At 55.5% G+C, this 12,292-nt stretch overlaps 1 protein-coding gene across 1 annotated transcript in view; it reads right to left on the bottom strand.

The window, feature by feature from the left end:
* The window catches only part of CMIP (c-Maf inducing protein), a 237,850-nt gene that overhangs the window by 22,147 nt on the left and 203,411 nt on the right, over positions 1 to 12,292 (bottom strand). Inside the window, exons 8-10 of the mRNA XM_060083738.1 lie at positions 9,043 to 9,146; positions 7,251 to 7,355; positions 1,154 to 1,507 (exon numbers count right to left, since the gene is read on the bottom strand). Coding sequence (XP_059939721.1) covers positions 1,154 to 1,507; positions 7,251 to 7,355; positions 9,043 to 9,146 — 563 coding nt within the window. The remainder of the gene's footprint in view (positions 1 to 1,153; positions 1,508 to 7,250; positions 7,356 to 9,042; positions 9,147 to 12,292) is intronic.

The raw sequence follows: 12,292 nt of genomic DNA, 5'->3' as shown, positions 1-12,292 counted from the left end.
GAGGCATCTGCTGGGTTCTCCAGGCCCAGCTGGTCCACAGAACTGCAGAGCTCAGCGCGGGGCGGAAAGGAGTGGACAGCAAGGCCCTCCGCCTGGGGCTCAGCACCAGGCGCACACAGTCCGTGACGGGTCTGGGGTGTGAATGGTGGAACTGAAAGACCCTTAGGGGTCAAAGACTAAGACCCCCTCCATTCTAGAGTCACACAACTGAGGCTCGGGGAGGGGCAGGCATGGCCCAAAGCACCCAGCTCAGAAGCACCACTCAGAGCAGACCGGGTCTCGGGCTCCGGCTCAAAACTCCTCCCACCAGCCAGGTGCGTGGAGCCTGATCCGTATGCCATGCTCCCTCCCCCGCCCGGCGGATGAGGCTGCATGGGGGCAGCTGCTGGAACTTGATGGCAAGTAGACACCACACACGCGAAGCGTGCATGGGTTGTGTGACACAGAAACACACCCACACGCTGGCTCAGGGGCATATCTACACACAGAGAGAACATACACACACACTCCAGCTCTTGTGCACAAATGCTCATACCCACACGTTGCACTCAGAGCCACTCATGCACTGAAGTAGCACAAGCACCTGGACACACCTACACTTGTGCACTTAGACTCACAGGTACTCGAAACACACATACTGCCCCTATAGAGAAATCCACATCCCTCCCAAATCCAACTCCTACACGTAGACACACAGAAACACAGAACACAACACACAGAAACTCGGGCAATCACCCATATGCTGTTATGCCCTCATACATCCAAAGCCATGTATACTCACACAAGGACAATTACAGATTCAGAACGAGCCCACACCCTACACAACACGCAGAGGTGTCCACACACTCACAGACATACTCGGGCCCCGTGCGCTGAAGCACATCCTGGCAGGCGTATGCACTCACACATTCTCAAACTCATGGACACAGGTGTAGACATCATGCTCGTGCCTATACCCTACACACGTGTCCAGATCCTCGAGCACACACGTACACACACAGCCCTGCATGCACACACCCCAAAACAAGTGCCCTCATACCCTACATCTGCATCCTGTGCACCCACACTCAGCACGCCCACCCTTGCACGCCTCCAGCCAGCTGCAAGCCCCCTCCCCAACCCGAGGGTACCAGGCAGGCCGGGGGACACTCACAGCAGCTTGAGGATCTCCACGTAGCAGCCGAGCGTGCGGTCGGCCTGGGGGCCCAGCTCGATGCTCATGGTGCTGCAGGCGGGGCTGACCATGAGGCAGTCGATGAGGTTGGGTTCGCTGTCGTTGCCCACGCTGGCCGTCAGCGCCGGCTTGGCAGTGCTGGCGGGCTCCACCTCCACGTGGATCTCACTGGAGGCCACGACCACCGACTTGAGCCGCGCCTCGGACAGCGTGGCTTCCTGAGACACCAGGTCCGGGCTGGGGTGCAGGAGGCGCAGAGGTAAGGTGGGCTTCCGGTCGCAGGGCTGCTGGCAGCCGTTCCGGATCTCCTTCAGGCTGGGGGAGTTGTCGCGGCTGGGGGAGAGGTGGAGAGGGGCGTAAGTGCGGGCCCTGGGGGCGGGTCACAGAGGCCGCGAGCTGCCATCTAGTGGCTGCTTCCAAGCGCCAGGCTGCACGCGGCTAAGTGTCCCCGGAACCCCACGGCGGTGCGATGAGCTGGTGCTACTGTATCCCCCTCCCCACCAGCGAGGAGACTCCCTCGAGGCCTGCAGACAGGGACAGGTGGGGATGGCATCCAAACCGGGCTGCCTGTCATCGAGGCACGTGCTGTAGTCCCAGCACATAGCAGGCGGTCGACACGTTTGTGGAACGAATAAGTGATGTTAACCTCTACACAAGACCCGTAAGGCCCCTGGCGTTCACCTCCCCCAAGATGCCTTCCCTGGCCACCTTCCGGACACACCTATGAGACCTACTAGCGATTTTGCTTCTAGTTGCTTCCTCTGGTCTAACTGCCCCCTCCCCCTAATGTCCTAGGGGCAGGGCCCAGGCCCCACCCCTGAGGCCCCATCCCTGCTCGGTGAGAAAGCTCAGCTTCTGCCCTCCACTGGGAACACCCTTCAGAGGGATCCCAAACCCCAGATGCTAGTCCCCTGGAGTGTGCACATCCCTCCTGTCTGCAGCACCGCACCGCTCTGGGCTAACCCCCCACCCCGCCCCTTGCAGCATCTTCACCGCCTAGAGGAACGATGCTTGTGCAGGGGGTTAACAGGTGTTAGCTGAGGAAAGGGCGCTATGGCATCACTGAGGTCACATGTGTTTGGGAAATGCTGGGCCTCTTTACAGCAGGACTTGTCGGAGCTTTGAGTCTGGGTAAAGCGCCTCCTCACTGGGTGCTTCCAAAAATTACGGGGAGGCGTGCGTCAGGACAAAGGTGACTCCAGCAAGGGGCTTCCTTTGTTGGTGCCCCTGGGCTGCCACGGTGCTAAGTGCTATCACACAGACCACACAGACATTCTCAGATATCTCTGAATGGTAGGTATTACCAGGTGAGGAAGGATGCTAGCAGAGGTCAAATGGCTACCCTGATGACATGGCTCATAAGTGGAGAAGACTGGGATTTTTTTTTTTTTTTTTTTTTTTTTTTTTTGTGGTACGCGGGCCTCTCCCGTTGCAGAGCACAGGCTCCGGACGCGCAGGCTCAGAGGCCATGGCTCACGGGCCCAGCCGCTCCGCGGCATGTGGGATCTTCCCGGACCGGGGCACGAACCCGTGTCCCCTGCATCGGCAGGCGGACTCTCAACCACTGCGCCACCAGGGAAGCCCGAGGACTGGGATTTGAAACCAGGTCTCTGAGTGCGTGTCCAAGATCCTGCATGATCCCATGCAGGTCCTCCTCCCCCACAAAGTCTTCCCTGATTTCTTCCACCCGCCGCTCTCACCCTTCCTGCCCCTGGACCAGAACCTTCCACCCCTGGCTGGACACCAGTGTCCCTTGAGGCACTTCTAAACATCCTAATGTCCCATTAGGTCAGAATCTCTAGGGTGGAGTCCAGACACCAGTCGTGTTTAGGGCTCCCTGTGTGTGCAGTCACGGTTGAGCCCACTGAGTCTCCAAGAGACTCAGAGCACGATGATATGATCACAAACAGCTGCTCGTCCAGTCCTTCCCTAAATGGGCCACACGCAGGCGCCTGTGCTTCCAAAGAGATGCGCGTGCTCCTTGTGCACGAGGACTGGCTCAAGCACAGGACTCACACCCAGTGTTCTCAGAGGGCCTGAGTTTGTCCAGCACGTGCCGCGAGCCAGGCCTGAGCTGAGCCCACCAAGGATGTTTGATAAATACACTTTAAGCTTTGCTGGGGAAAAACAAAACCCTTTAGCTAAACTCCCAGAATTCTGTGCCTGATGGAAAATTGTGTGTGGTCCGGTGGAGGATGCGGTGTAGTTACTCAGAGCTAACTTGCTAGCCAGTGCTCAGTTCCATCCCCTTTGCCTTTGCTGGGATTTAGGAGTGGATTTTCAAGGCTGCTTGGCTCAGACTGGGTGATTTTCCAGCGAGCTATGCTAACCTGGGTCAAGTTGTCTGTTTTGTGCGCAAGTACATCACGTACCCACTGAGAGTGCCGCAGATGGGCCCGGTAGACGGCACGGGGTTTTATCTTCCAGGGGCTAACCAAGGGGGTGGGATGGACCTGAGCCCAGGGAAGGTCTTGCATCCCTCGGCGTGATTTCCTGGGGGAGGTGAGGGCAGCACTTGGATCCCCAACTGCTGGGGGCTCCGAGGGGGCTGGGCTGTCTTGAGCAGGGAATCAGGCAGCAGGGCCCGCCCCGCCCTCCCCAGGCCTCCACCCTGGGCACCGAGTAGCAACTGCCGCCTCCTGGGATCCCCAAAGTCGTGCTTGGCCTCTGCAGAGGCAGCCAGAGGGGAGTCTGGAAACTGACATCCCAGCAAGTCCCTTCTCTACTTAAAACCCATCGGCGACTGCAACACCCTTAGAATAAAACCTCCACAACTGACGCGCAGGCACAGCTCCGCCACTCAAAGCATGGTCCCCAACCAGCAGCGGCGGCATTACTGGGAGCCTATGAGACAAGCAGAGGCTCAGGCCCTGCCGCAGACCCGCTGACATGACCCCAGGAGCAGCTCAGCACGGGAGGCGGAGGTGGGAGAAGCTCAGTGGTACAAGTCTCTCGGTGGCCTGGCCTTCCTCTCCAACTTCGTCTTCTGCCTCTGCCCCTCTCTCTGCTCAGGGCACACTCAGTTTCCTTCACTTCCTCCCTGCAGTGGAGTTTAAGAATGCAGAGTCCTGGGCCTGGCCCAGAAACGCTGCGTCCAGGAGTCTGCATTTTCAAGCAGCACTTCAGGGGACTCTGAAGCAGGTGTTTAAGGACATGTAACCAATGGCAGCTCTATCTGCACTGCCGGGCCTTTGCACATGCCGTTCCCTCTGCCTGGAACATCTTGTCCTCCGGCCTTGCTGACAGCCAGCAGGTGTCAATTTAAATATCACCTCCCTGCAGAAAGAATCCCTTCCTCACTTCCCCCTAGAGCAGGGATTCTCAACTCTGGCCACATACTCCACTTGCCTAAGGTGTTAAAAAAAAAAGAAAGAACCCGATGCCAGGGGCATCCCAATCAAATCAGAATTGCAGTGGGTGAGGCCCAGGCACCTTTTTTTTTTTTTTCTTCTTCTTTTTTAAGATATAACCAGTGGGATGCGGGTAAAAGTCTAACAACCAAGTCTCCAGAAAAAAAGGAGCCCTGATTGGTAGTGTCTGCCAATTTTCTTGGTGTAAATACTCCCACCATGATTGAATTCAAGCTACCAACGTGTCACCCCTGACTGTGGAAGTGGGAAGAGATGTGCTTCCAAATGTGCCTGGGCTCCAGCACACCCCGGGGGTCAGTCCAGTCTAGTCCACAAATCTTAGGTGCAGAGCTCTGTGACTATCACAAATTCCCCTGTGTAATAAACAGCCACCAGACCAGGGCTCCTCCTCTTGATACTTCGGACATTTGGGGCCAGACAGTTCAGATGATTCCGGGCTGCTCTGCGCGGCAGCGTGTTCAGCAGCATCCCTGACTTCCACCGCTGGATGCCAGCAGCACCCCTCCTTCTGCAGCCCAGAATGTCTCCGGATGTTGCCAGAAGTCGCCTGGGGGTCAGAGCTGCCCCCAGCTGAGAACCACTGACCAAGATCAAGATGTGAAACATTTCCAAGAACCCAGCAGTTCCTCTCACGCCTTTCCACCTAACTCCCTGCCCCGAGGCTGCCACTCTTCTGGCCTCTATCACCAGAGGTTCGTTTTGCCTGTCACTGAAACTCAAGGAACGAGATTCACACTCTATGTATCTTTCGGGCCTGGCTTCTTCTGCTCTATATTATGTGTGTCAGATTAGCTCACAGCTTGCTGGTTGCACTCGTTTGTTCATTCTTGCTGTCCTGCAGTGTGCCTTCGTGTGAACACACCACAACTTACCCGTTCTACTGCTGTAGGACACTGGGGTTGAGGCAGATTTTAGTTTGGGGCTATTACAAATAATGCCGCTGTCAACCTTCTTGTACGTGCCTTCTGATGAATATACCAAAGGGATGAGGAGCTGGGTCCCAGGGTTTATGTGTGTTTAGCTTCTGTAAAGCCTTCCCAGCTGACTCTGACACGCAGCCAGGGTTGAGACTTGTTGCCGCGGACCACGTTAATTACGCCTCTGGCTTCTTTCCTCACAGCCCTGATGAAATCGCTCGCTTTCTCGTTCCCACCCCTCCACCCACTGCTACACCATCCGCTCTGGGAGGGCAGGGGCCCCATTGGCTGGTTTACTTTTGTGCCTTCAGCACCTGGCACAGCAGGGACCCTCACTGAACAAGTGTTGAAAGGATGAAAGAAGAATAAAGGCTGGCTGTTGCTGTCCCCAGTCCCCTCCTTGTGGAACTGCGTGCACGGGTCCTAATTCTGGTTGTTTCCATCTCTGCCCTTCTCCTAGGGTGGGAACTGGGAAAGAGATTCCATTCTGCTTCCTGCTCCCAAGTCAGGGAAACCCTGCTCTAGGGCACCCAGGCAGAGCCTTGGAGACACAGAGGGAAAACGCTGGCAGGTGCTGTTTCCTGTTCCTGCCCCAAAACCTAAGTCCCAGCTCAGGTGTCCGTGGAGCGAGCCCGGGGAGGGTGGATGAGGCAGAGGCTTCAGGAGGAAGAGGAGCCTGCGAGTCTGTGACACCCTTGATGCTCTTCCTACTTCCTGGGGTGGCCTGGGTTTGAAATGCATGCAGGTCAGCTCCAGAGCTGCAGTGTATGAGGCCAAGGGCAAGTGACCATCCATGTACACAGGGGTGCCGAGGATGGTTGTACAGGCCATGCCTTACTCTCTACTGCCTCCACCTTTTTTTTTTTTTTTTTTTTTTTTGGCTTTTAATATAACATGCTGTAGGGCATGGAACAGGCACCTGGGAATGACCAGCATGACATCTTCACGTTGCCCTGTTTGCACAGGTTTCCAGTGATGCTCCACTGCCTTTTCTTTACGGACTGAAATATATTCCTGCGATGCTCCCAGCTCTAGCGGTGCCTAGACACATTCTGGTCTTCTCCGAGTTGTGCAGTACTCCACCTGAACAACTGGACAGGGCGGCTGCAGCAGATGCCATCTGTGCTCCGCACATCATACCTTCTCTGATGACCCCAGAGATCACCATAGAAAGTTCTATATGACTAATGGCATCCACGTCACTCTGCATCCCAGGAGCCAACCTCAATCCGGGAAGAACGGGAGCTGGTAAGTAACTACCCCGGTGCCATCATCCCTCAGGGGAGGGACTCTGAGAGAACATTCCACGGTCTCCCGGGAGGTCCCACTGGGACACGCACAGGTGCCTGCAGTGGTCACCTGCTTACGAACATCGAGTCTGCTGGCTGTCCTCCCTTCCCAGGCTCCCTCCCACTGCTTCCTGGGGTTACCTCCCTCATAAGCTGCTTGCACCCGAACCCTGGGGGACCCAGGACAGTGGCTCTGTCATGCCTTCTTCCAGTTACATGTGCCCGGTGGTGAGAAATCTTCAGAATAAAACACTTGTTCCTAAAGCCAAGTCAACACGACGGCCTTGCAGTGCCAGTATTGATTCACAGTGTTTGCTTTTCCAGTCACATCCCTGGGTTCTGGGCCCTGGCACCAGTGAACACAGGGGATTTGGCAAACACACTTGAGGCAGGCCCAGTGGAAGCCACTCCACCTTCCTGCCTGGCCAGGTGTGTACAGGTCACCGTCCTTGGGGCAAGCGTGTCCCACCCAGGCCCTCCCGAGGTGGTGGGAACTGACCTGTTGATGAACTCTTCATAGCAGGAGTAGATGGCGGCCAGGCACACAGCCACCAGGTTGGGCAGGACCCGGGGGTGGGGGCAGTGCCCCGTGGGGCCGTGCATGCTGGAAAAGAGCAGAGGGCTAGGTGAGAAGGTGACGGCAAGGACGGGGAGGCCGGGGCGCCCTTCAGACACACACTGGGGGGGATGGGGGGCACCCCAAGTCCTCTGCTGGGGAGTTGGCAACACCGGGATTTGCGTCCTGGCTCTGCCATGTGCAGGCAGCAGAGAGCCAAGCTCTGGACCGTGGGCTCCAGGTCCAGGGAGCCTGGGTTCACGCCCAGCTGAGTGGCCTTGGCAAGCTTCTTAAACTCTCCACTCTTTCCTAAGCTACAAAATGGGGACAACGGCCCCCTCCTCAGTGGGTACCATGAGGATACAATTTTCTAATTCATGGGAAGAGTTAGCAGACAGTGGCCATACGTCCTGTGTCTGTAGTTCATGCCCAGTGGTTCTGTAACAATTACTCACCTCATTTTCCTTTCCAAGTGGCCTGCTTTGAAAGAAAAGTTATTACGGTCATCCTGATCCTGGCCTAGCATGAGGTCTGGGACACATTTGCTAAGTCCTCCATAAAGGCCAGCCATTGTTATTCGTCACAGCGATGTCTGTGCCTCAGTTTTCTCATCTGTAAAACGGGGCTAATATCCCTACTCCCAGGGCTGCTTGGGGCCTGGGGATAATACCTGTAACATTCCTGGAAAATCGGTGCGGCCGTTGGGACTAAGAGGCCTAACCTGAAACAATTTCGTAAACCATTACTGGGTGCTTTAAAGGGACCCTGGAGTCACCAGGGTTCCAGCAGGACAACATTTTTTTTTTTTTTCAATTCATCTATTTTTTTTTGGCTGCGCCACACGGCACACAGGATCTTAGTTCCCCGACTAGGGATGGAACCCGTGCCCCCTGCAGTGGAAGTGCGGAGTCTTAACCACTGCACTGCCAGGGAAGTGCCCAGAAGGACACATTCCTTGGGTTTGGAAATGCTTTGTGAGTTCCAGGTGACTATCTTTTGGAACCGGCTTCAACAGGCTATCACGATTTTCTTAAAAAATGAGAAGAGTAGTGATGACGACCACTCACGTTCCCATCACACTTAGGCACTGTTCTTGGTGTTTATGTGTATAAGCTCACAGAATCCTCACGTTACCTAGATGAAGTAAGTACTATAGTTCTCATCTTACAGATGAGAAAACTGAGGCACAGAGAAAAATTTTTAAAAATCAAAGCAAAAGCACCCCCTCCCCGCCCCAAACACCAAAAGTAAGAGTCAGAGTATCAGGCTTCCTCTAGGCCAAGTCTGGGAGGCGGCTGTTCAAACCCCCAATGATGACTCTCCTGGGCTAGCAGGAGATCGTTCCCTACACACCCAGCACCCACAGGTGGGATCCACAGAAACACTCTTATTATTTAGGACTGTTAACCATTTCCCGAGTTCCTACTGAGCATCAGGCACTGTGCTAGGGGCTTCCTCATATATCATCTTATTTAACTGCATGACAACCCCTGTGGATAGCAGAGGAAAGAGGATCAGAGAGGTACAGCGACTGGCTCAAAGTCACACAGCAAGTGAGTGCCTCAGACCACATGGGGTCAGGAGGACGCAGGAGACCCTCGTGGAAGATGAGACGCTTGGGGCCTCTGAACACCAGCAGGTCCTCTCCAGGCATCAATGGAGTGAGTGGTTCTGGGTGCAGAGGAAAGCTGGCTTGCAGGCCAGGAAGGGGAGGGGGCCCAGCTGAGGAACCCACCTCTGAATGAACTTCTTCACCACCTCCATCCCCGCGTTGAGCTCGTTCAAGGCAAGGATGTACTCCTGAGTAAACAGCCTCAGTCGCGGGCACTTGCCAAAGTCCTGCAGAGAAAGCAGAGGGCAGGAGCTGGGGAGACAGGCAGGCAGGAGGCCAGAGGGGTGGTGGGACCCCACTCTGCCCCAAGACACTGGGGTGGAAGGCAACGGGGACATGCCAGCCATCTCCTCTTCCTAGAAGCACACATATCTTTCACTCGAAGGGACCAGCTCTGTCACCCTCTCCTCACAACTCCCGACGGCTGCCCGTGGAGATGGGAGATGTCCTGCCACAGGAGGGTCCCTGACACGTGTCACCCACCCTGTGGGTCAGCGTGCCACCCAGACGTGCTCAGAGAACAGCCCAGCTGGTGTGTTTCCCTTCTGTGCGGCTGCATGGGGGCCTGCAGACGCCCAGCTGGCCTCCAGCGAGGACCAGCTCCTCTTCTGCAGTCCCCCGAGAGTTTCTGGGCCCCCTGCTTTCTCAGCTAAGAGGGGAAAGGCCAGCGTCCGAGGTGGCTGTCGGCTCGGGGACTTGTCAGGAGAAGCAGCACAGGCGGTGCGGGAGAGAAGGGTGTGGGCCAGGAAAGGACTGCGTCCCTTCCCACGTCACTGGACTTCTGAACCCACGTGCTGGGGTGTGAACGGCCAGGAGGGCAAGTCACAGTGTGGTGATGAGGTTGACCAGCAAGACCTCAGAAGGAAGCCTGTGGTCTCCAAACTCCTGTTTCTTCTCCTGCCCCTGCTCAGGGGGAACCCATTTAATAAAAAGCAACCTGGATCAGGACTCTAATCTAAAATAAAGCCTGTGGAGACTTTCCCTGTGTATCTAACCGATCCTGCGGGCCCTGGGGAAAGCTCAGATCAGAACACGGCCCGCCCACGCCCTCCTGCCAGCTCACAGGAGCGAGTTTCTAGAGTGCCTGGTGCTTCTTCACCTGGAGTGAGAGGCTGACTTAGGATCCTCAAGACGATGGGGGCTCATTTGCTTCCATCCTGCCTACTAGGGTTACGCCTTTGCATACGGAGGGCAGCAAAAGCCACGAGAAAGCTTGGAAGGATCTACACACGCGCGTACGTGCGCACACACACCACAAATACATACGTACATACACGCACACGCAGAGCATTGGGCTAGAGGATGGGGTCCCTGCATGAAGAGAAGATGGAAGCTTGATTGTGCTTTCAAACTGAGGAAGTTGCCCAGAGGCCCTGAGTCCCCGGGAAAAGGGTAACAGGAAAGCTGTGTGGCCTTGTGCAGCCATGGCCCTCTCTGGGCCTCGCTGTCCCCACTGGGGAATGAGAGTTGAAGAAACGATCTCTAGGCCCCTTCCACCCTTAACGTTTTATGATTCTACGAAAACTGATTCAACTAAACCCTGCTAACTGCCACTACCTTTGTTATTAGATTTCTGGATAGTCAAGGTCATTTCCCTGGAAATTAACATTATAGATGGGTCTGGTGGCCTTTTAACATGTGGGTGAGGGACATTTTGCCGCTTTGGCAAAGTCAAGTATGTTGCCTTTGGAAAGTGGGAGGTCCGATCACAGTCCACTAGGGACCACTGCCATGTCTTCTTGCTTCCTCTGCCACAAGAACACACCAATGAGTGGCACGTGGGCACAGGAACCGTGATCATTCTTGGGGATGCAGTTGAACAAACTGTTCATACTTAAGGAATGCTTCCATTTGTATCTAGTTTTTTTTTTTTTTTTTTGCCGTACGCGGGCCTCTCACTGTTGTGGCCTCTCCCGTTGCGGAGCACAGGCTCCGGACGCGCAGGCTCAGCGGCCATGGTTCACGGGCCCAGCCGCTCCGCGGCATGTGGGATCTTCCCGGACCGGGGCACGAACCCGTGTCCCCTGCATCGGCAGGCGGACTCTCAACCACTGCGCCACCAGGGAAGCCCTGTATTTTTATTGTGGCCCAAGGAGTAACATTCTTTGAGACTCTTAACCTAGATTCAGTTTGCTCATCCCTGAAACGGGACACGGGATATAGTGACAAAAGATGCACTCTGAGAGTAGGGGAGGCTCTGAAATCCCAGAATACCACGGGGGTGTGTGACCTTCCCCATTTCCCAAACATTCAGGCGTGTCCTTGAGAAACACTGCACCGGGGGTGAAGAGAAGTCAGGGCTCAGGCTGTGCTGACAGGTCTGTGGCTGGCGGCAGGCAGTGACCAGACACCCCACGCCAGCTCCGAAACGCTGTCCCGGCCGATCACTTAGCTTTAGGGAGTGTGAAGTGGGTGACACTGAAGGCCCGCCGCGCTTCCCGTGCCTGGTGTGAGCCCCAGTCACATTTGTCTCTTCTGCAGGAGGGCCTAATCCCCCCACCCTGTCCTGTCCACAGTTCTCTTTCACACAGTTCAGTGTGTAGTTAGTGGACTCTAAGAGCCAGTGGGATCGTGAAGCGTTACAGCATGCCCAGACCCCGGGAGCACGCGGGGGAGTTCTTTAAAAGTGAAGTAAGCATTCAGGCCTGAGGGTCCCCGGTCTCTGCCAGGCCACAAAAGTTGCTATAAATTCTGGATCTGCCTTGTAGCTGTTCTGATTTTTATCCAGAAAATTACATAGTCAACACTTCAGGCCCATAAAACTAACCAGGTATAAGGGAGACGCTGTATGGTTAAGCCTTGGGAGGCTGCCTGAAATTTGACATTTTCCCCTTTGAAGTCAGATGTCCTAAAAGAACCCTTATTAAACAGCCTATTGACTACCATGGAATGCGCAAAAATGCTTACGCACCTGAGGAGGCAGGGACCCTGGCCAGGGCTGCCCTGGGGATGTGGCTCTGTCACTGACATGGGATGAGAGAAGGTCCTTTGCAAAAGAAACTCCAGAACCTTTGCTCTGGACTCTGAAAGGGCATGGCCCTCCCCTCACACCACATGCACAGTGACTTTAAAGTTAACAATCAGGGGACTTCCCTGGTGGCGCGGTGGTTAAGAATCCGCCTGCCAGTGCAGGGGACACGGGTTCCAGCCCTGATCCGGGAAGATCCCACACGCCGCGGAGCAACTAAGCCCATGCGCCACAACTACTGAGGCCGCACACCACATTTAGTGAAGCCCGCACACCTAGAGCTCGTGCTCCGCAACAAGAGAAGCCACCGCAATGAGAAGCCCGTGCACCACAAAGAAGAGCAGCCCCCGATCGCCACAACTAGAGAAAGCCCGCGCGCAGCAACGAAGACCCAACGCAGTCATA

The sequence above is a fragment of the Mesoplodon densirostris genome, chromosome 19 (genome assembly GCF_025265405.1).
Source record: "Mesoplodon densirostris isolate mMesDen1 chromosome 19, mMesDen1 primary haplotype, whole genome shotgun sequence".
NCBI lineage: Eukaryota > Metazoa > Chordata > Mammalia > Artiodactyla > Ziphiidae > Mesoplodon > Mesoplodon densirostris.
The sequence above is the reverse complement of the archived record's forward strand: the minus strand, read 5'-3'. Positions and strand labels throughout refer to the sequence as shown.